Source organism: Doryrhamphus excisus, chromosome 15, assembly GCF_030265055.1.
Source record: "Doryrhamphus excisus isolate RoL2022-K1 chromosome 15, RoL_Dexc_1.0, whole genome shotgun sequence".
NCBI classification, from domain to species: Eukaryota; Metazoa; Chordata; class Actinopteri; order Syngnathiformes; family Syngnathidae; genus Doryrhamphus; species Doryrhamphus excisus.
Genome location: NC_080480.1, coordinates 3,877,831 through 3,900,117, shown reverse-complemented (window position 1 = coordinate 3,900,117; position 22,287 = coordinate 3,877,831). Strand labels below are relative to the sequence as shown.

The following is a 22,287-nucleotide window of genomic DNA, read 5'->3' as shown; positions in this document are numbered from 1 at the left end:
GGGTGATGGAAGAATACAGTATCTGGACCCACGTATACTTTTATATAGAACTTTTGTCTCTGCCACTTCTTGGAATATCCCGGAAATGAAATTCTGGGATGAGTCGGGATGAAAGAATGACTTAAGGATGCTTCTAAGGAAAAAAAAAAAAAAGGAACACGCCACACGCCAGCTTTGAAGGATGCAAGACGGAGGAGGGGGGTAAATTCTGCCTCTGGTTAAGAGCTACAGCCACTTACACGATGTCAAGAGTTGCGACTCAATTTAAAAAAAAAAAAGTCAGAGACAAAAGAACCTTTTTTTTTTTTTTTTTGCTTCCAGAAGCTAACTTGAGCATGTTAGCTTAAACAAAGAGGAAGTGGCTGCCAACCCTCCCAGCCACCCGTTATATCAATATCGATGAGTTTTATCATCTCTTTTTAAATAACAAAAAACTGACAACCACCCCCCATATCTTCCCCTCCACCTCTAGCCTGTATGAGGATCTGGGTGGGAGAGTTGGGGGGGTGGAAACAGACTAGTCCCACCTGGAAAAAAAAAAAAAAACAACAAGACTAGTCACACCATCCTCTTAGCCGTGACGAGGAAAAACAAAAAGCGATGAAGGTTTTAACCACCAAAACCAGTTTTCTGCAGCATTTCTTCTTCTATTCCTGCAGCTGCTTCTTCTTCTTCTTCTTCTTCTTCGATACACTGAAGCTTGAATCTTCTGTTGCACCCCCACACCGCTTTTTTAAGACTTGTAAACCTGTGCAAACCTGCATGAATGATTGAAAAAAAAAAAGAAAGAATAATACTAACAATGAGAATCCACTGTATGTAGAAGGACGGAGCGTAGGGGTGGGTTCTCTCCTTCCTTCTTGTTGTAGCCTGTAGGTTTCTCTATTTTTTTTTTTTTTAGTTTTTTATAAAAATAACATTCCTGTTTCTCTCGCTTTCTCCCCCTTCGTGTGACATTCCTGTCTTCTAACTTCATTTTCACGTCACAAAGTCATAGACACAAGTGATGTGTGTGTGTGTGCTTGGAAGGAACAAAAAATGACTTTCTTGCTTGCTTGTGCCAAATGCCTGCCCGCTCCTACGTATGGAAATGCACATTTTTTTTCTCAACTTTTTCTAAGCACGGTGATAATCTCGGAATGATCAAATGGCAAGCAGGGTACAAGTAGATGCGGCGGCAAATGTGACGTTAATTGTTAACATTTCCCCAGCTCTTCCAGACCAATAGAAAGGTGGAGAAAGGAGAGAAACGCTTTTGTTTTCTTTGACCATAACAAGGGAGGGCAAGTCTAGCATGTTGCCACTGAATAAATGCATTATTTTGAGCATTTATGGAGATTTAATAAATCCATAATGGTGGTGGTGGTGAAACAGTCACTACCACCTTCCTTACAGTATGTTTACATGCTCTAAAAACGATTTGGATTGTTAAAAAATTTAAATAACGTACATTGATTAAAATAGTTTTTTTTAGCGATTGAGCTTTGTACGCATGCGCCAGTCTCCGTGGCATGTCATGGCGCCGGTCTTAACGACATTAAATTCACAAGCGAAGAAGACGAAGCGCGAGACAGTGGTGGGCGGTTTACCTCCACAAGAAGCCAAATTAAGGATACAGAAAATAACATAGTTTATGGATACATTAGCGTTCTTACAAAGAATTTCCAACCTTAACACTATTAATTCTCACACAGTATGCAGTTCATCTCGTACACTTATCTCCTCCTCACTCTCTCCCGCCACAACACCACCACTTCCTCCTTATCCACCAATAACGTTCTCAGCGAGGTACGTTCAAGAACCTCAGAATTTAAAACATCAATATTGTTACAGAAAACACTAACCTGATGAATGAGTTGATAAATGCTTTATTTTGAGCATTTATGGAGATTTAATAAAATCATGATGGTGTTTGTGCAAGTCGAGTTGAAACAGTTACTAACAACATCTTTAAAGTATGTTTACATGCTCTAAAAACGATTGTTAAAAAATTGAAATAACGTACATTTATGCGATTGAGCTTTGTACGCATGCGCCAGTCTCCGTGGCATGTCATGGCGCCGGTCTTAGCGACATTAAATTCACAAGCGAAGAAGATGAAGCCCGAGGTCGTGGTGGGGGGTGGTTTACAGCCACAAAAAGCTAAATTAAGGATAAAGAAAATAACATAGTTTATGGATACATTAGCGTTCTTACAGAGTCACACGTCGCTCTTTTATTAACAAACCTTAACACTATTAATTCTCACATAGTATGCAGTTCAGCTCCTACATCTCTTTGTCACTCTCTCCCGCCACAACACCACCACTTCCTCATTGTTCACAACGAGGTACGTTCAATAACATCAGAATTTAGAACATCAATATCGTTACAGAAAAAAATAACCTGATGAATGCGTCAAAATGTCATCGAAAAAGATACTTGTAATACATGTCATGATGCCTAAGCACCCCTAGGTGGGCAGAAACGTACAGGACATCTGTATTTTAACAACAAAACTCCATATTTGTAGTCAGTTTAAGAAAAACACAATTCACACAAATCATACACATGTGCATCGTTAGTCTGTACACAACAATAATAACGATAGATTAAAACATTCACGACTAACATCCTTTATTTTTTCTATGCCTTAGATGATTACCACAACAATTTAAACATATTAAAAGAGAAATGGCGTTAAACGTTTTAATAACATTACATTGACGGCTTCTGGAGTGATAGCTAGCATGTAGCTTCCGCTTTCCTTGACTCATAATACTAAACTATGACCACAGTCGCCCTCTAGCGGCCCGGAGGCATATAACACGTCACTAACAAACCTGACTATTTTAGTGCAAAAATGTCCAAGCCTTTCTATGGTCCAAGAAAACACAAATGCTCCGTATCACTCACATGTACTGTATATAGAAATAATATCATTTCTTTCTCTGTGTGTGCCTCAAACTAACACATTTATTTATTTATTTTTTGCTGTTTGATTTTCTATTTTACCTGGAGACCAATCACATGTTGACCAGAGAATGCACTGAAAAAAATTGCAAAAAAAAAACAAAACAAAAAAAACAATTGCCTATCAGTGTCTTTCTAACCTCAGCGGAATGTCACAGACGAGTATTTTTTCACAACACTTTCAGATAGCACACAAAGTATGTAGCTAATGCTTCTTCTGTGTGTGTGTGTGTGTGTGTGTGTGTGTGTGTGTTTGGATAGCAAACCCTTGACATTCCACCTTTTTTTTGTGAAGCCCATTTGTCTTTGTGTGTGTGTGTGTGTGATGTCAGTATATATGATGCATGCAAAGCTCTGGTCATCCGATGTCCTTTTTTTTAATTTTTTTTTAATTTAATTTTTTTTTTTACTTATTTTTCTTAATTTAATGGTCTATGCTGCAGTGAAATCCACACGAATTAACCACACACAGTCTGCAAAAAGCAATGTAAAAGCCGCAAATTATTATTAATTTTTTTTATTATTTTTTTTTATACTCACACACACAAAAAAAGTGGAAAAAAATATCTAGCTCAAGAACTGCATGTGCTATGTGCATGCCACACTGTGGGTTAACAGTCATCTTCAGGACATAAAAGAAAAACAGACTAATGAATTCATAGATATTCAAAAAAAAGATATATAAATAGATAGATGTTTTTAAAAAGCAACCTTTCTTTTTTTCTTCTATTTTTGAGAACAAAAAAATCTGACAAAAAAGACCAAAAAAATGGGATTAAAAAAAAAGAGACATTGGTGAGAGTCTATTTTTTATTTGTTTTTGTCCTCTGTGACATGGATGGGCTTGAGGCACAACACAGCCATTTAGGGGAAGAAAAAAAAACACACAGAAAGTGGCTTGTTTTCAATGACAAAAAATGTACACAAAGAAAAGAGGTGCAGATCCAATGGTGATGATGTGTTTGTCTAGATCTTTTGTGCTGGGGGGTGGGATGGGGGGGGGGGGGGGGCAAATTGGATGTTCAAAACCTCTAACCTCTCACGCCTTCCTTTTCTCTCTCTCTCTTTATCTGTCTCTCTCTCTCTCTCTCTCTCACTCTCAACCCTCTCACCATATTTCTACCAGTGCATTTTGTAATTCCAAACAGGACTCTTCCTAAAGAATAAGAATAAAAAAAAACAGAGAGAATGCACACTAGCTTGTCTTGTAGTCATTTCTGGGTCCAAATGTGACTTTTACTCTTGAAAAATTACTATTTTTTCTTTTGTAATATTAGGACTTTATTCCCAATTTTTCATTTTTTTCTTTCCAATCAACAGCCGTCAAAACAACAAAAATATACTTTAATTCTTTTTAAAAATTCCTCAATATTTTAATTTATTTTAAAGAATAAAACTTTATTCACATTTTATTTTACATATTTTTCCATATGACTTGTTTTCATTGAAAGCACAAACATTTTCCTCTCGTTGTTAGAATAATCAAACATGTCATATTACTATTACAAAATTACAAGGAGAACAACAACAATTGAGTTTTCATACCTAAGTGAATATTATAACTATAAAGTCATAATGTCACTTTTTCTCATATTAAAGCTTAATTATATTTTTCCTCATGAGAAAAACATTGTAATACTGTATCAGGTTTTTCCTCATAAAAACTATACATATAGGGAAAAAACGCCCTCTTGTGGTTGTGCTGCAGAATTGTACAACGATGACTAAGGTAATTTAGCCATATTACTTTTTTCGCCTAATGTTATATAAACAGCTTTAACACAACTTTATTTAATATGATCGGACTCCTGTATTTTAAATGTAACACACTACCGTATATTGGTTCCCCTTAAGAATAGTAGCAATTTGCCGTCAATGTAGGAAAACGCGCCCTCTTGTGGTTGTGCTGCAGAATTGCATAAAGATGACTAAGGTGACTAAAGCACATTACTGTTCTCGGCTAATTTGATAGTTTTAACACAACTTTAGCTAATAAAATCAGACTCCTGTAATTTAAGTGTAACGCACGTCTACTACCGTCTTTCGGTTCCTTTTGAGACATTTTATGACAAGGTTTAAAATCCGTGTAGCAGTCAGCCATCAATGTAGGAAAACGCGACCTCCTGTGGTCATACTGTAGAATTGCATTGGGTTTATGATGATTGGGTTTTATGCACATTAAACGGCTTTCATATATGATAAATACAATTTTGACACAAGTTTAGATAATAAGATCAGATACCTGTATCATTGTCATTTTTTAATTTTTTAAAACATTTTTTTTTAATAATAAGGCTTGTCAATAAGTACCTGCAATACTATCACAAGCCGAAAGGGGGCGGAACTGACTTGTAAAATACAATTGACAATACAATACAATGTAATAACGTTTCCTAAAGCAAAAAAAAAAATCAGATTAACACCACAAATATGATAAAAAAATTAATCCATAATTGTCAAGCAAAAGCCAAAAAATAGTGCCTGCATTGTCAATAAGTACCTGCAATGCTAACACGAGCCAAAAGGGGGCGGAACTGACTTGTAAAATACAATTGACAATACAATACAATGTAATAACGTTTCCTACAGTAAAAAAAAAATCAGATTAACACCACAAATATGATAAAAATTAATCCATAATTGTCAAACAAAAGCAAAAAAAAAAATAGTGCCTGCATTGGCAATAAACCAAACCGACGAGACAAAATTGTTACAAATGTTTTTATTAAGATATTCATCATTGAATCCATTTGGACACATTGTTTTTATTATTCATATTTTGTATGTATTTTACAGGTGTTAATGTGCAATTACCTTTTGATAATGTCGGGTCACAGTTACAGGGCTTTCACAAAGTTATTGGCACTTGGAACACAGAAAGAAGAAGAAGAAGAAGAAGGAGGAGGTGGACTGGCGCTACAAGGGTTACACAGGCCAAGCCAGTACTGCACGGGTTGTGAAGAAGAAGAAGAAGAAGAAGAAGAAGAAGCAGCAGCGCCATTTCTGGGGGTAAATACTGTATATACCTCATGCTGTGAGTGTACAACAAACAATCTTAGCTCTACGTGTGTATGTATAATGTACAGTATTTCTCTATACATGTATATATCATATTTATATATGTACCATTGTGTGACACAAGGATCTCCATGCCATGCCACAACTTCACCTGTTCAAGTGTGTAGGTCTACATGTCGTGTAAACACATTTGATGAAATGCATTGCACACATACAACACTTACTGAGGGGTGGGGGTCAGAGATGGGGGGGTGGCCCCCCCACAGTGGAATATTGTGACTCGGCTGCTGACGTAAAAAAAAAAGCAAGCAAACGCGTCCTTCCTGTGAGAAAATAGTGCTGATTCACAGCTGATATTGCAGCGTGAGTCAATGAGTCATCACTCGGATGTAAATATAGATCAGTCGCTGCATCTCTGCAATCTCGTTTAGGACCTCGTTATTATTATTATTATTATTATTGTGGCTTTAAATGGCCACAAATTGGGTTTTAGTTCCACTTATTTTTTTAATATAGGATTTTGGAATAGTGCAAAAACATCATTAAGAATTTTGTCAAATGCGTGGGATTGATTGTTGACGCAGAAAGAGTAAAGAATGGAGTGCACTACTTGACTGTCACCAGTAGGGGGGGCTGCTTGATTATGTTTATTCATTAATTCATTTTCTACCGCAAAAAAATAAATGAGAAAATAATTTTAATGTAATATTATAATTAATATTTAAAAAAAAGAATTTTAATTAATATAATTAATAGGCTCCAGCACCCCCGCGACCCTCATTTTCTACCGCAAAAAAATTAAATGAGAAAATAATTTTAGTTTAATATTATAATTAATATTTGAATTATTTAAAAAAAATTAATTAGTCTAATTATTATAATCTGGGATAGGCTTCAGCACCCCCCGCGACCCTCGTGAGGAAAAAGCGGTAGAAAATGAATGAATGAATAATTATTATAATACATTTATGACTTGTTCATTTTCCCGATAGACACATTTTGTCCAATAAGTATTAATAACTAAGTCTTTACATGCTACTTCTACGTGGTTGTTCACCGGGCTACTCATCTTTACCCAACACAAACAAGTTGAAACCGATTATTGTAAAAAATGTGGGAAAAAAATCATAAAAAGCTTAAAAAAAATTTGCTTCAAACGTGAAAAAAAAATCTAAAATTGCCATTTAATGCTATTATGAAATTATCAAAGTTAGGTTATTTTATATTATATTTGTCCACATGATGGTGCTACCTTTTCCCATTCAAAGCATGCAGAAAAATTTTCTTGCAACTGAAATGATGGGTGACGATTATTATTATTTTTTTTCATTTTGTCCAATAAGTATTAACAACTAAATCTTTACATGCTACTTGTACGTGGTTGTTCACCGGGCTACTCATTTTTACGCAACACAAACAAGTTGAAACCGACTCAACAGCGCCTCTGCTGGTCAAAGCCAAGTATTGCACCCCCATTTGGACATTTTATGTATGTTTTTACTATTTTTTTTTAATTATTTTAGATGTGTTGAATAAAAATAGGTGAAAGTTGAGGATACTTTAGCTTTAAAGTAATAATAATAAATTCTAAAATAGAAAATAAAATATTGTAAAAAAAAATGTGGGAAAAAAAATCATAAAAAGCTTCAAAAAATTAGCTTCAAACGTGAAAAAAAATCTAAAATTTCCATTTAATGCGGTCGGTCAAAAATCATGCAATTATTGAAGTTAGGATATTTTATATTTGTCCACATGATGGTGCTACCTTTTCCAATTCAAAGCATGCAGAAAAAAATTCTTGCAACTTAAATGATGGGTGACGATTATTATTATTTTTTCCCCATAGTAAAAGTGGAAAAAATACCAATAAAAAAATAAAGCAGCCCCATGAGTGAGGCTGTTCGAATCTCTCTTTCAGGGTGGGATAAACAATCAATACCACACAAAGACAAAATTCCTAACAGTCAATAAACAGACTAGTTCCTTTCAGAGTATCCAACATCTGTGAGGGTAGCGAAAAAAGCCAATAAACGTCGTCATTTCTCCAAAAGGAAACGTTGGGAGGACACGACAACAACCGTGACGCCAATAAAGCCGAGAGACAAGCAGCGAGATGAACGAAAAACACCAGAAAAAAAAAACGTGGAGGTGAACAAACCAGGAAGCACAACAGTCTTGAAAGATACTGGTTCGAGGTAAGCGGAGTGCTCGTTATGAGGTTTTGTAGTTATTTATTTACTGCTTAATCCCAAAGTACTGCATCTCTCTTGGATTCGCTTTCATCTGGACGCACACACACACATTCTTGCGCTTTTGAAAAAAAAAAAAAAAAAAAAAGAAGAATTGCGTGCTGTGCATCGTTAAAAGTGAGGTTTTGTCGAGCGGACGAGGAATGGAAAAAGAAGCAGCGTCGTGACACTGCAACCCGTCTTAAGAAAAATAGACCGTTTTTTTCACCTTTTTATCTTAAACGCATGCATGCTTCAATCAGCTATGACACACACACACACACACACACACACACACACACACACACAACGTCAGTAACAAAGTCATTAATATGGTAACAGGAAGTGACGTTTTGGAATAGAAGCATTTGAAAATGATGTAAAAAGGAAGGGGTAGAAAATTGCTACACTTCAGTTAAGGTGCTCAAACCACTGCTGCTTCTCCCTAAGGTGCGTCTAAAAGATCCACCCGGCCTCACGGGGAAAGGAAGTCCAAAATAAACACGGGCACAACGTTGATTCTCCGTCACACACACACACACACACACACATTGACAGGTAGTACCAAGAACAAACAGCAATATTGCTTCCCATTTGCCGACCACGCTTCCGCGTATTGATTTCAATTCAAAAAGGCACATTCCAATATTCCATAAATATGATGACTACTTTAGAAGTTACACCCAAGGGGTGTCCAAAACTTTCCCATGAAGGGGTGGGGGGCAAAAAAAAAAAATCCTGCATCCCATCTTTGTGATACAAGTAGATTAATATCAACTTTGGTGTTTGCTATTTTTTTCCCATTTTTGCTGTGCTTTATTTTTCAATATTTTAATATAAGTTTGAGTGAATTTTCTTATGAATTTTTATTCCTATAATATTATAATTTTTTCCCCTGACATAATTAGCCATCATACTACTTTATTTTGTTTCTCATTAGGACTTTCTTGTCTTAAATTTATCTTGTATTTGAAGTTTTTTTCCTCCAATTACAAGCTTTTTTTTTTTTTTTTAGTTATGTCAGTTTTTCGTGTAATATTTTAACCTTGTCATAAAATTCCAGCAAATTTTTTCTTCTTATTTCTGCGGTTTTACAATTTTTTTATTTAAAATAATAACAAAATAATTATATAGAATTTAGCTAAATGATTAAAGCCTTTTGTTTTTGTAATTATGATTTTATCCCCATAATATTTGGACTTTAAACTTTTCTTTTTGTAATTATGATTTTATCCCCATAATATTTGGACTTTAAACTTTTCCTCCTATTACAGGCTTTTTTTTTTTTTAGTTATGTCAGTTTTTCTCTTAATATTTTAACTTTGTCATAAAATTCTAGCAATTTTTTTCTTCTTATTTCTGCGTTTTTAAAATTTAGAATCATAATAAAATAATTATATAGAATTTATTATAATGATTTTAAACTCTTTTTGTAATTATGATTTTATCCCCATAATATTTGGACTTTAAACTTTTCTTTTTATAATTATGATTTTGTCCCCATAATATTTGGACTTTAACCTTTTCTTTTTGTAATTATTATTTTATCCCCATAATATTTGGACTTTAAACTTTTCTTTTAGTAATTATGATTTTTTATCCCCATAATATTTGGACTTTAAACTTTTCTTTTTGTAATTATGATTTTTTTCCCCCATAATATTTGGACTTTAAACTTTTCTTTTAGTAATTATGATTTTTTTCCCCATAATATTTGGACTTTAACCTTTTCTTTTTGTAATTATGATTTTTTCCCCATAATATTTGGACTTTAAACTTTTCCTGCAACATAATAATTGAAAAAAATATAACTGTTGTTGTTTTTTCCACATATTACAGCGTTAAAAAAATTATTGAATATTTAAAATTGATGCTACTAAAATGCCGGAATTTTTCCTTCACATTATGACTACTATGTTATTCTCAGAAAATTATATTAAATTAAAACCAAAGTAAAGTAAAATTACTTCAGATTTTTCCATTTTTGTAGTTTTTGTTTTCTTCTTGAATTACTTTGGACACCCCCCCCCCCCACGCTACAACATGACTCCGTGTTTTCGGGCTGCAACCTCCGCACACATCATTGTCATCATAGTCAACAGACACGCCGGCCGAATCGTGAAACGCTTCAAAACTAGCAGTTCAACTGCTCGCTTCATTAATCTGCACAGTCAGTCGTTATTGATATTATTATTATTATTATTATTATTATTATTATTATTATTATTAAGGGCCCAGTACTAAGATGACTTTTTACTATTAAAAAGACAGCACTTCTCCTCATTGGACCAAGACTCGCTCTCCGTTTAAACACGGAAAAAAGCCTGGCCTTGCTCGTACAAATATAGCTTCTCTTCTAAAAATATCCCCATCTTTGATTTACCTGTTGCCCTTTAAAATTCCATGGAAATGGTCTCGGTAAAAAGCTCCGCCCCTTTCTGCCTCTCTGATCACCTTTCAGCTTGCTAAAAATATAGGAAACAATAAAAGGGGATATATTTATATTTATATATATAAGACACGACTCGAGGCTGGGTGAAGGAAACGTGGAAGATGCGAGAAGAGTGTTCACTCTGTACTAAAAAAAATGTCAGCAACCCTTACATTCAATACATTCACCACCGCGTACTCCCCGCCTCCCACTCCGCCACCACGCGCTACCAACCGGGAATGTAAGTCATACGCAACAATGAATGTGCTTACACACCTTCAAGGACGAGGAGAGGCGGGATGACGCCTCAAGCTCCGCCCCCACGCTTCGTTATACATAAAAAAAAGCATGTGTCCGGGTTACAGGCGTAGCAGTGTAGTATAGACAGTCGAGATGTGAGAGTGAGCCAAGCACAACAGGGGGGGGGGGGGGAATACTGCCGTGCCCGTGTCGCGCTAAAACGTCCCGCCATCATCGCGAGGCTCAAAACAACGCCCCGACGTCCCCGCTCACGCCCGGAAGAGATTCACCTGAAGAGCCGCCCGACTCCACGCCCGCGCCGCCGGAGGCATCCAGAGAGGCAGGGTCGAACGTGGCGTCGGCGCCCAAGGTGTCGTCTTCGGCTTTGACGCCGTCAGAGAGGAAGGCGGAGTAGGCGTCGCTCTCGGCGATCAGGAGTTTGAGCTTGGGGATCCAGCTCTTGCGGACCACGCGGCGGGCGTTGGTGCACATGTCGGCGGCGATGGCGTTCATCTCGCTTTCTTTGAAGCTGGTGGCAAAGTTCTGGCAATAAACTGCGGCGGGGGACGGAGGGGCGAGAAGGTATCGTTAGTACGACCCAGTTATAAAAGTAGCATCGAGTATCGTTATGTAACTTATGTCCACTCATGAAATTATTTTTGACTGATCCACTTTCCTTTTCCTTGACGTGCTGCCATCAGAAGAGTCTCCGTCACGTTTGGGGAAACGTACAAAACTACTTTTTTTTTTTTTTTAACCGTATTAATTATACTGTATTAATTATTAATTAATTATTAATTATTTACCAGGCTGCCTGTGTTATAACTGACCTGACACTGCTCCTCTAAAATAAATAATAAATAATAAATAATAAATAATAAATAATAAATAATAAATAATAAATAATAAATAATAAATAATAAATAATAAATAATAAATAATAAATAAATAATAAATAATAAATAATAAATAAATAAATAATAAATAATAAATAATTAATAAATAAATAATAAATAATAAATAATAAATAAATAATAAATAATAAATAATAAATAATAAATAATAAATAATAAATAATAAATAATAAATAATAAATAATAAATAATAAATAATAAACAAAAAATAAAAAATAAATAAATGAGGAAAAGCGGCAGATAATAAATAATAAACAAACAGTAAACAATAAATAATTAGGAAAAGCGGCAGAAAATTAATAATAAATAAATGAAGAAAAGCGGCAGAAAATTAATAATAAATAATAAAAATAAAAATAAAAATAAAAATAAAAATAAAAATAAAAATAAAAATAAAAATAAAAATAAAAATAAATAATAAATAATAAATAATAAATAATAAATAATAAATAATAAATAATAAATAATAAATAATAAATAATAAGGAAAAGCGGCAGATAATAAATAATAAACAAACAGTAAACAATAAATAATAAATAATTAGGAAAAGCGGCAGAAAATTAATAATAAATAAATGAAGAAAAGCGGCAGAAAATTAATAAACATAAACATAAACAAACATAAACATAAACATAAACATAAACATAAACATAAACATAAACATAAACATAAATATAAATATAAATATAAGTGCTCACATTTGACAGCATGCAGCACTCTGTTGTCCAACGGCTTGCGACTTGGGTCATTGGTGGATGAGCGGATGCCCGTCCCACAGCTGTTAGCTAACGTATTCCTGCATAGAAACAAACAAAAAAAAAGTAATGACCAATAACCAACACGACCGGCTGAGTTCTCAAAGGCGACGACACGCTGTCAAACGGAACCAACCTGTCAAAGAAGGCGGCCAGCAGCCTCCTCAGCAGCACCTTGTGTCTGGTCCCTGCACTCACGTGACAGTTCATCAGCTGGGCTCGAGAAATAAACACCGACGTACCTGCGGACACGCGGACACATGCGGAGGAGATTACACACCCCTTTCTTGGTCACATGCGAGTACTGTACATTGCGAGGCATGGAGCCGTAACGTCCTTGACTTGCACGCTGAGTCACAAGCGTGGCGTGTATTCAGCCTGCTAATGAGGGAACAACGTCATCTTAAGGAATAAAATCCCCTCCCGAACGCAGCTATGTCTCTTATGGATGGGCATGACAAATCAATAAGTGACCGTACATTTGTCCCTAATGTGGAATGTGATTAATGTTGTGCATATGCGCTATACGAGGCTCCAGCATACCCCTGTGCGACCCCCTCTAATCAGGATAAGCGACATAAATGGATGGATGGATGGATGGATATGCGTTATACGCTGAAGCAATGCTGGCAAACAGGAAGAGATTTTAACATCATGGTGCCAGGATGCTGACCAAAAAGGAATGCAATAAACACACAAAATGACAATGTTCATGATAAACTAGCTAGTACCAAACTAGCTGACAAATGACAGAACACTACTACAATGTAAAAAATTTAAAAAAATAATTAAAAAAAACTTCAACTATATTAGGAAAGCAGGAAGTGAACAAATGTAACAGTTACTGATTGTAAAAGTACCAGATGGAGGGGTAGGATTTAATAAGCTTTGCTTCTTCCTACTCCTTTTGGACATATGGTACCCATTATGTCATTGTAGGTCATATCACCTCGTAGTTCGGTACGTGACAAAAATAAAATAAATAAATAATTAATTAAAAAATTAAAAATTTATTAGGAAAGCAGGAAGTGAACAAATGTAACAGTTACTGATTGTAAAAGTACCAGATGGAGGGGTAGGATTTAATAAGATTTAATGTCATATCACCTCGTACTTCGGTATGTGACAAAAATATAATAAATTAATAAATAAATATATAGTTTTTTTTTTATTCAACTATATTAGGAAAGCAGGAAGTGCACAAATGTAACAGTTACTGATTGTAAAAGTACCAGATAGAGGGGTAGGATTTTAATAAGTTTTGCTTCTTCCTACTCCTTTTGGCCATGTGGAACTGTGAACTTATTATGGGATGCATTCAATTGTAATCTGATGCATGTTCAAATGGAATAAAACCATTACCATTCTGCCTCAACTGCTTCCAGTTGAACTGAATCAACAATTCAGGTATTATACCAATCCCTAATCTTCAGGTTGTGTTCAACTCCAGTCTCCAAGCACATCTTTCAACATCTTGTTGTATTTACATTTGACTATAAAGAAGATTTAGCGCAGAGCCTCAACTTGATCCACTTTACAAGAGCGTTTTTGTTCCCCGAGTGACATTTTAAGAGCATTGTTAAACATACTGTACATACCTGAGACCAGCTCTAGTTTCTCAGCAGGATCCCCTTCCTCGTATAATTTTGGATGACAGCGGTTTCCTATCTGGGCAATAAGTTCTGCAGGGAGACACGTGAGGTCTCTGCCCCGCATGCGCCCCCGTGTCTCTGTGTGGTCGGGGAGGGCTTCCACCCGCTCACCAGCAGCTGAGGAAACACAATGCTGCAACATTAAAAGATAATCGCACGCTATCATTCCATTTCATTGACGTTGGAGCGTGTTCTACCTGCAGCGCCCATATTGAGCATGCTGTACATGGTGTACATGTTGCAGATTTGTCTGTACTGCTCTTCCGCACACTCCTCCGCGCCCTCTTCTTCTTCCTCCTCGTCATGGTAGCTGATGGGGGAGTCACTAGCGTAGGTGCTCAAGGTGCCGGGGCTGGCACCCTCCGACATGCCGACGCCGGACGCAGAGCTCCCGTTGGTGCCGGCAGCGCCGCTGCTTGCCGCTATTCCGGCAAGACTCGTTGCTGTGGCGCCCATACCCATGGCTAATCCGAGGGCTCCCGGGCTCTGGATGGCGCTGCCCCGTATTGCTTCCTGGGAGTAACGTGCCGCCTTTCTGGCTCCGCCTCCCGCCGCGCCCGAGCCTACTCCGCCTCCATCACGGCTGCTGCCGCCCTCCCACAGCCGCTTGGCGACGGGAGTGCAAACCACCGAATGAGCGGCGGTGGCTTCCGGTTGGCTGGCTGGCTGCTCTGTTTTCACTCGGTACACCAACGGGAGGGGCGTCAAGCTTGCAGCGGGCCGGGCTGCGTTGGTAGCGGTCTGTGTTACGGGGCTCTGAGGCTCAGACGGTGGAGCCTCCTCTACATTAAGACCTTGTGAGTCACAGCTGGGGGAAGAGACCTGGAGATCGAAGTATACATTAGTTCAGTGGCGGCATATACAGTATGATGATAGAAGATGTATTAAGCCATGTGTTTTCTTAATGGCAACAGAGTACAACCAGCCTTACACAGTCAAAGTGTGTGCCAGTAATGGTTCAATTAAAATGTATTTAATTTAATGCATTTAATTTTATTTATTTTTTTTATTTAATTTAATTTTTATGTTTTTTTAATTTATAAGAAAAACTAAAGGAAATAAAGTTTTACATTTTAAAGTTTTAAAAAATTCTTTAGATTTTTCATTTTTGTATTTTTTTAAGTATTTAAATTTGAATTAAATTGTTGGACATATAAAAAATATATCCACTATCCATCCATCCATCCATTTTCTATGCCGCTTATCCTCACTAGGGTCGCTGGGGTATGCTGGAGCCTATCCCAGCTGACTTTGGCTTATATGTGTTACCAATGTCAATTCAATTCAATTGTTGGACATATATACAAGTTACAAATGGTGATTAATTATGATTTATTAATAGAAAAGCTGATTAATGGTTCAATTAAAATGTATTTAATGTATTTAATTTCATTTAATTTTAATTTAATTTTAGTTTGTTTTTTTATTTATAAGAAAAACTAAAATAAATAAAGTTTTACATTTTCAAGTTTTAAAACATTCTTTAGCTTTTTAATTTTTGTATTTTTTTAAGTCTTTAAATTTGAATTAAATTGTTGGACAAAAAATATATCCACTATCCATCCATCCATTTTCTATGCCGCTTATCCTCAGTCCTCACTATCCTAGCTGACTTTGGCTTATACTATATGTTACTAATGTCAATTCAATTCAATTGTTGGACTCATATACAAGTTACAAATGGTGATTAATCATGATTTATTAATTGAAAAGCTGATTAATCTGATAAAAATTAGTCAGCCCCATAAAATGCTGTGTAAAACACTTGCATGTTTTTTACCTTAAGGAAGAATTCAGTGCCTTTTTCCATGATCTGTTGGATCTGCAGGAATCCGGCAGTATACATGAGGAGGAACTGGTCCCCAACCGTCATGCTTAGACGACCCGTGTAGCAGAAAGCCAAAATCTGCTGGAAGCTCTGAGGCTGCACGGCCGGCGGAAGCTCCACCACCGTTGGACTGGCCTCGCTGCCGCTACAGCCTCCGCTACCGCCGCTGTTGCTGAAAAGGTCCCGGAAGTAAGAACTGCTAGCAGCCAACACAGCACGATGGGCCTTTCACAACATAAAAAAAAGAGTAGTCCGATTAGAATGGTTCACAAGACAAAATCTTTTTTTGCTCTTTAAAAGGTTCTTACCTTGAAGGCATGTCCCTTGACCACCACCGAGACGTCACAGTAGAGCCCCTGCAGCCGCTGCTCATTCAAACATTCTAAAACGTTATTTCCAAAGTTCGGGATCGCCATCTGGAGGGTCTGGGCCATGGTGCGCCAACGCACACCACCAAAGGCTCTGGTAGGGGGAAAAAAAAACAAAATAAGCCACCTAAGTGCAAAGAAATTAATATATAGGAATAATAATTTTAGCGGAAAGTCAAGTATAGATCTGTAACTTTGAGTCACCAAAATAAAAGCACATTTGTTGTGCTGTCAAGAGTGATGCAATAAAGCATGATGGAAAAGAACTGTACTTATGCTATCACAAAAACTGTACTTTATTGCGTCACCGACTAGATTGGAGTTCAGCTACTTCCGCATTACACGAGTGCACCTCACGGTGATTGAACATGTCCGTATATAGTGTCAATATTTAAGTGCCATTGTTATCTAAGCACTGCCTTAACCTCTTGGGCATGGAATTCACTAGAGCTTGATAGGTTGATACTGGAATGCTCTTCCATGATGACATCATAAAGCTTCGACTTGAGGATGAAGTGGTACGTCCACGTCCACATGAAGTGGACAAAACACAAAACTGATTAGATCGTGATAAGATCTGATGTTTCTGTCATCACATGCCGATGTAATATTTGGTCTATATTTGGTTCTGTGTGTTCCATTTTCTGTCAGATTCCATGTTTTTTCCACCCTTGGACTCTCCACATTGTTAATTCATTCATTCATTCATTTTCTACCGCTTTTCCTCACGCGGGGGGTGCTGGAGCCTATCTCAGCTGTCTTCGGGCGAGAGGCGTGGTACACCCTGGACTGGTGGCCAGCCAATCACAGGGCACATATAGACAAACAACCATTCACACTCACATTCATACCTATGGACAATTTGAAGTCGCCAATTAACCTAGCATGTTTTTGGAATGTGGGAGGAAACCGGAGTACCCGGAGAAAACCCACGCATGCACGGGGAGAACATGCAAACTCCACACAGAGATGGCCGAGGGTGGGGAAAGACAAAGTAAGAAGCCAAAAAGTTACCACTTCCACACAAAATAGGAGGAGAACTCATTCATTTTCTACCGCTTATCCTCACGAGGGTCACAGGGTGGTGGTGCTGGAGCCTATCCAAGCTGTCTTCGGGCTAGAGGCGGGGTACACCCGGGACTGGTGGCCAGCCAATCACAGGGCACATATAGACAAACAACCATTCACACTCACATTCATACCTATGGACAATTTGGAGTCGGAATGTGGAATGTGGGAGGAAACCGGAGTACCCGGAGAAAACCCACGCATGCACGGGGAGAACATGCAAACTCCACACAGAGATGGCTGAGGGTGGAATTGAACCCTGGTCTCCTAGCTGTAAGGTCTGCACGCTAACCACTAGACCACCGTGCCGCCCCAGTGTTTACATTTCGATAAATATTTGTTTAAAACTTGAGACCTGTAATATTTGTTATTATTGTCATTTTTTTCATGTAAATTGAGGGAGCAAAAGCAGTATCGGCCACAAATATCGGCCCAAGCAAAATCGGTCATCAGCTATGGCTGATTGAAAAAAATCGGTATCAGCATGAGCCCCCCCAAAAAAACCCTAATTCTTACCTCACGTTATCCTGCTTGTATACAGGTGACATCACCTTTATCTTTGCAGATAATTCATGAGGCAATCTGACAGATTTTTTCTCCTTAAAAACAAACCTATAAATGCAACGATACGGTGAAGAGTAGTCCCACACCACAAATGCAACACACAGGTTACAGCTATACCATTTGCACCCACAACTTTTCACACAGGCCACAAACAATGATATTCGCTTGAAGATTTTGTGGCTAATCTACATTCCATTAATACTATACGTCACGTCGGCCTCTCGGGAGCTCTTATTGCCATGCAGAGCTCAGTGAAAGCCTGTTTTATGTTCTGTCTTCCATGAGCCATAAAATCCAGTGTCCTTAGATAACTGGGTCATGTGCTGTTATTCTCTGCGTGTGTGTGTGTGGCCTCGGCAAACAGCGCATAGCATGATTTTATTCACTGTATGCCAAACATCCAAAAGCAAACACTCGCCTTGCACTGCACCCTTCAGTGAAAGTCACTGAATATTTCTATGTAATGCACTGATATGGGATTCAATGCAGGGCTAAGTTTCATTAAAAAAAAAATGTAACAAAATGCATCAATTTGTGCGTGTACATATACATTAAGAATGCCTGGACTCTGAACAAACTTATTTTTAAAAAAAGACAAGCGGTGATGTTGCGTACTGCGAACTTTGACGGGACCGACCAGCAAGTGCTGGTGAGAGCAGCCCCATCATATCCAAAGCCTTTCATTTGGGACTTGGCCAAGCTCCGGGCTAAAAGAGAAATGCTCTCTTTGTCTCCCTCCAGCTCCCTCTCCCTCATACTAAAACACAGATGCGCACACACAAACTCAAACAAACCCACAAAAGGCACAGTGACTCGCACACAGACAATACAGCTTGTTTACGGATTGGCGAGCCGCAGTGAGCACACATGCTTGCACATGAAGACACACAAACAGAGGAGGATTGGTGGTGGGGGGGGTGGTTTGCACACTTTGCTCTGACAGTGAAAGAGATGTGACTGCATGCGTCTTTCTGCACCAAGAAGGGGTCATCCCAGGCCCCCCCACCACTCTCTCTTCCTATTAAAACCTAGAAAAGGAATGCCTAGCAACTCAAAATCACTGTAATCCTAAACCAGTCTTGCTTGGAAAAGTGGGTCAGCACACTCAAAAGACATTTTGTCTACAGAACATGCTTATTCAAAGGACTACATTTTGTATATTGTGATAGTTAATTATGTCTGAATTGAAGCAACTGTGGAGTCATTGCTGCAGCTGGCATACACAATGCTGACTTTCTGCAGGCATTTCCTGGTTCTCATGTGCCCGTCAAAGTCAGGACAGACACGCTGCATACAAAGTCAACACACTCTTAATTTAATGTTTTAGTTAACGTTATAAAAACCGAAAGGGATGCCGGGTAAAATGGGGGAGCTCACGAGGACATGGTGCCAGTGTACCAGCCGGGGGTCTTCTCGACTGTCGGCTGGCACCGGAGGCGACGTGAGGGAAGGCGGCACAGGCTGGCAGCGAGACCCCGGTGAGTCTTTTTCTTGCTTCTTATACAGCATTCCGAATGTAGTTATTAAAAAAATAGCTAATTTTATTAGTGTTAATTCACGCCGACGTCTCTCGGGACTGATAACACCGTTTTACCTTCCTCCCCAATCCGCAATGGGCCTGTATAAGAGGTGGCTAACGGCTAAAGCTAACTGTTAAATATTTTGGGCGAACCGATTCCAGAATATCACGCATTCCCACGACGGCACACACACTTAACACTACTAAAAATGACACAAAAGACGTGTACTTACAGTCTAGGCGGGCGAGGTAGCTCGGCTGCGACCGTGGTTTTATCCGAGAGAGGAAAAAAAAGCACCGAGATGTGGCTTATTTAAATATTTTGGTGATGGGGGAAATCGCTCCCCCTGCCAGTCTCCATTCTAGCCGACATCAACAGGTCATCCCGGGACACGCAGCAGCTGACTGCGAGCCAGACGGAACCAGTGCGGCAGCTAGCGGGGGGGTGGGGAGGTGGGGGAGGGCTCACAACAAGGCGCAATTCTTCTCAAGTGGCGCAAGAATGGACACACACCTGACCACCCTGTTGTATTTTGGTGTGTTTTGCGGCGAGAGGAAGTCATTTGCGGTGATCTCGAAAGGACACCGGAAGTGCAGCCATTGTGGTATCATCCCCTACTTTCTTGCAAACTTTAAATGGTCCCGTATCAGCCGGATTCTTCATCATCATCTTCATCACGGTGAAGAGGCGCAGACTGGCCCTCCCTCCTGCTTCCTCTTTCCTTCTTCCTTTCTCCTCCTCCTCTCCTCCTCCTCCTCCTCCGCAGCAGCAGTCGCCACCGCCGCTGGATCCTGACACGACCCCGGTGGAGGATGTCTGCCACACCGGCACACTAGACTACCAATTCCACCCCTCTTAGCCTGGAAGTCGACACCGATTGTCGCTTTAAAAAAAGGGGGGGGGCGCCACTATCGCTCTCCCGTGGCAGCCATTGAGTGGGAGGGACAAGCCTAAAGGAGAGACGCCCAAAAAGGTGCAGGATCTCCGGTGGTGGGGAAGGACGTGGAACGTTAATGCACGACTCGCTCGGCAGTACGGCACAATAAGGACAACTCTTTTTTATTTGTGTTTTACCTCTCATAAATAAACATTAGTTTTGTGGAAAAAAATGACTTAATGTCACATTTGTATCCAAAATGCAGATTTTTTAATTAATTTATTTATTTTAGATCCTCTGCAAAATATTAAAAAAACACTCAATATATCAGAGCATTACCTAGTTTTTGTTTTAATCAATAACTACACTTAAAATAAACCTAAAATGCAGTATAATATTTGCAGTTGAACTTCATTTGAACTATTGTATGGTCATATCACCTTGTACTTTGGTACGTGACAAAAATAAAAAATAAATTAATTAAAGTTTAAAAAAAATAAAATTAAAATAAATTAAAACTATATTAGAAAGCAGGAAGTGAACAAAAATAAAAATAAATAAATTAAAGTAAAAAAAATAAAATTTAAAACTATATTAGGAAAGCAGGAAGTGAACAAATGTAACAGTTACTGATTGTAAAAGTAAACTGTATTAAGGAAAGCAGGAAGTGAACAAATGTAACAGTTACTGATTGTACAAGTACCAGATGGAGGGGTGGGATTTAATAAGCTTTGCTTCTTCCTACTCCTTTTGGACATGTGGAACTGTGAACTGATTATGGGATGGCACTCAATTGTAATCTGATGCATGTTCAAATGAAATAAAACCATAACCTCCAAATCTGTGGTCAAGGGTGGAGTGCTTGCTGTCTCCGGGTTGGAGATGAGATCCCGCCTCAAGTGGAGAAGAGGGGTTCAAGTACAGTCTGGTAAAGAGTTTATTTACCAGTCTATCTACGTTCCTGGCCTTACGTATCGTCACAAGTTTTGGGTAGTGACTGAAAAGACAACATTGCAGATACAAGAGGGGGGCCTCGATGAAGAAACTATATGGCTCTCAAATGCATGTTCTGTCCCGTGCATGCGTCCCAGTTTCCCCCCACATTCCAAAAATATGCCTAAGGTTAATTGTCCATAGGTATGAATGTGAGTGTGAATGGTTGTTTGTCTATATGCGCCCTGTGATTGGCTGGCCACCAGTCCAGGGTGTACCCCGCCTCTCGCCCGAAGACAACTAGGATAGGCTCCAGCACCCCCCGCAACCCTTGTTAGGATAAGAAAATGAACTTTATGTGTAAAAAGCATGTAAACAGGGAAATAGATGTGAACATGTGCCTTTAAGGTAGCCCACTGGATACTTTGTGGTCCCTTTTCTCAGTCGGACATTTACATACGGGTTGTCTCCTCTTATATTGACGCCAAAAGAGGAAGTTGTTCGTAGACGGTGTCACGCTCTCAGGCAGCCCCGACGGGCCTGATGCCATGCGTCCCTGTCGCCGGCCCCTTGGCAGTTAGGATGGCATCCGCATGCTGCGTCCACATCCCAGCAACAGCGTCACAGATTAGGGCCGGCTACCTTAAATTCCCGGCCAATCACACATCGACAAAGCCATGTTATACCAGAAGTAGCCAATAGTGGCCCTGGATGTGCTGAAGTGTCATCCCTCCCTGATGGAAATTCCTTTAAACCCACGATGTACACAAAACACAGTATAGTGGGAGTCTGTACATACTTGTACATACATATATATATATTTTTGTGTATGCTATGGAAGGAAAAGATAAGAAGAATCACTGTAATGTCAAGAGAATGTTTCTCTACGTTAGTATGGTCAGTATTTCCTATTTTTGAATCTCAAGCTTGAACTGTATT

The 22,287-nt window shown here is 38.5% G+C and overlaps 1 protein-coding gene across 2 annotated transcripts; it reads right to left on the bottom strand.

Moving 5' to 3' along the window:
* Nucleotides 1–5,327: 5,327 nt before the first annotated feature.
* LOC131102985 (nucleus accumbens-associated protein 1) lies at nucleotides 5,328–20,394 on the bottom strand. Of its 2 annotated transcripts, none has more exons than XM_058048765.1 (8): nucleotides 20,052–20,394; nucleotides 16,327–16,480; nucleotides 15,971–16,243; nucleotides 14,388–15,012; nucleotides 14,137–14,307; nucleotides 12,675–12,780; nucleotides 12,482–12,579; nucleotides 5,328–11,423 (listed from the first exon to the last, which is right to left on the bottom strand). In XM_058048765.1, the coding sequence occupies exons 1-8, from the start codon at nucleotides 20,147–20,149 to the stop codon at nucleotides 11,113–11,115; spliced, it is 1,836 nt and encodes a 611-aa protein (XP_057904748.1). In that variant the 5' UTR covers nucleotides 20,150–20,394; the 3' UTR covers nucleotides 5,328–11,112. The 2 variants fall into 2 exon arrangements, with proteins under 2 accessions (XP_057904748.1, XP_057904749.1); XM_058048766.1 differs by lacking the exon at nucleotides 20,052–20,394 and adding an exon at nucleotides 19,771–20,023 and having other exon boundaries at nucleotides 5,330–11,423.
* Between the last annotated feature and the right edge of the window lie 1,893 nt (nucleotides 20,395–22,287).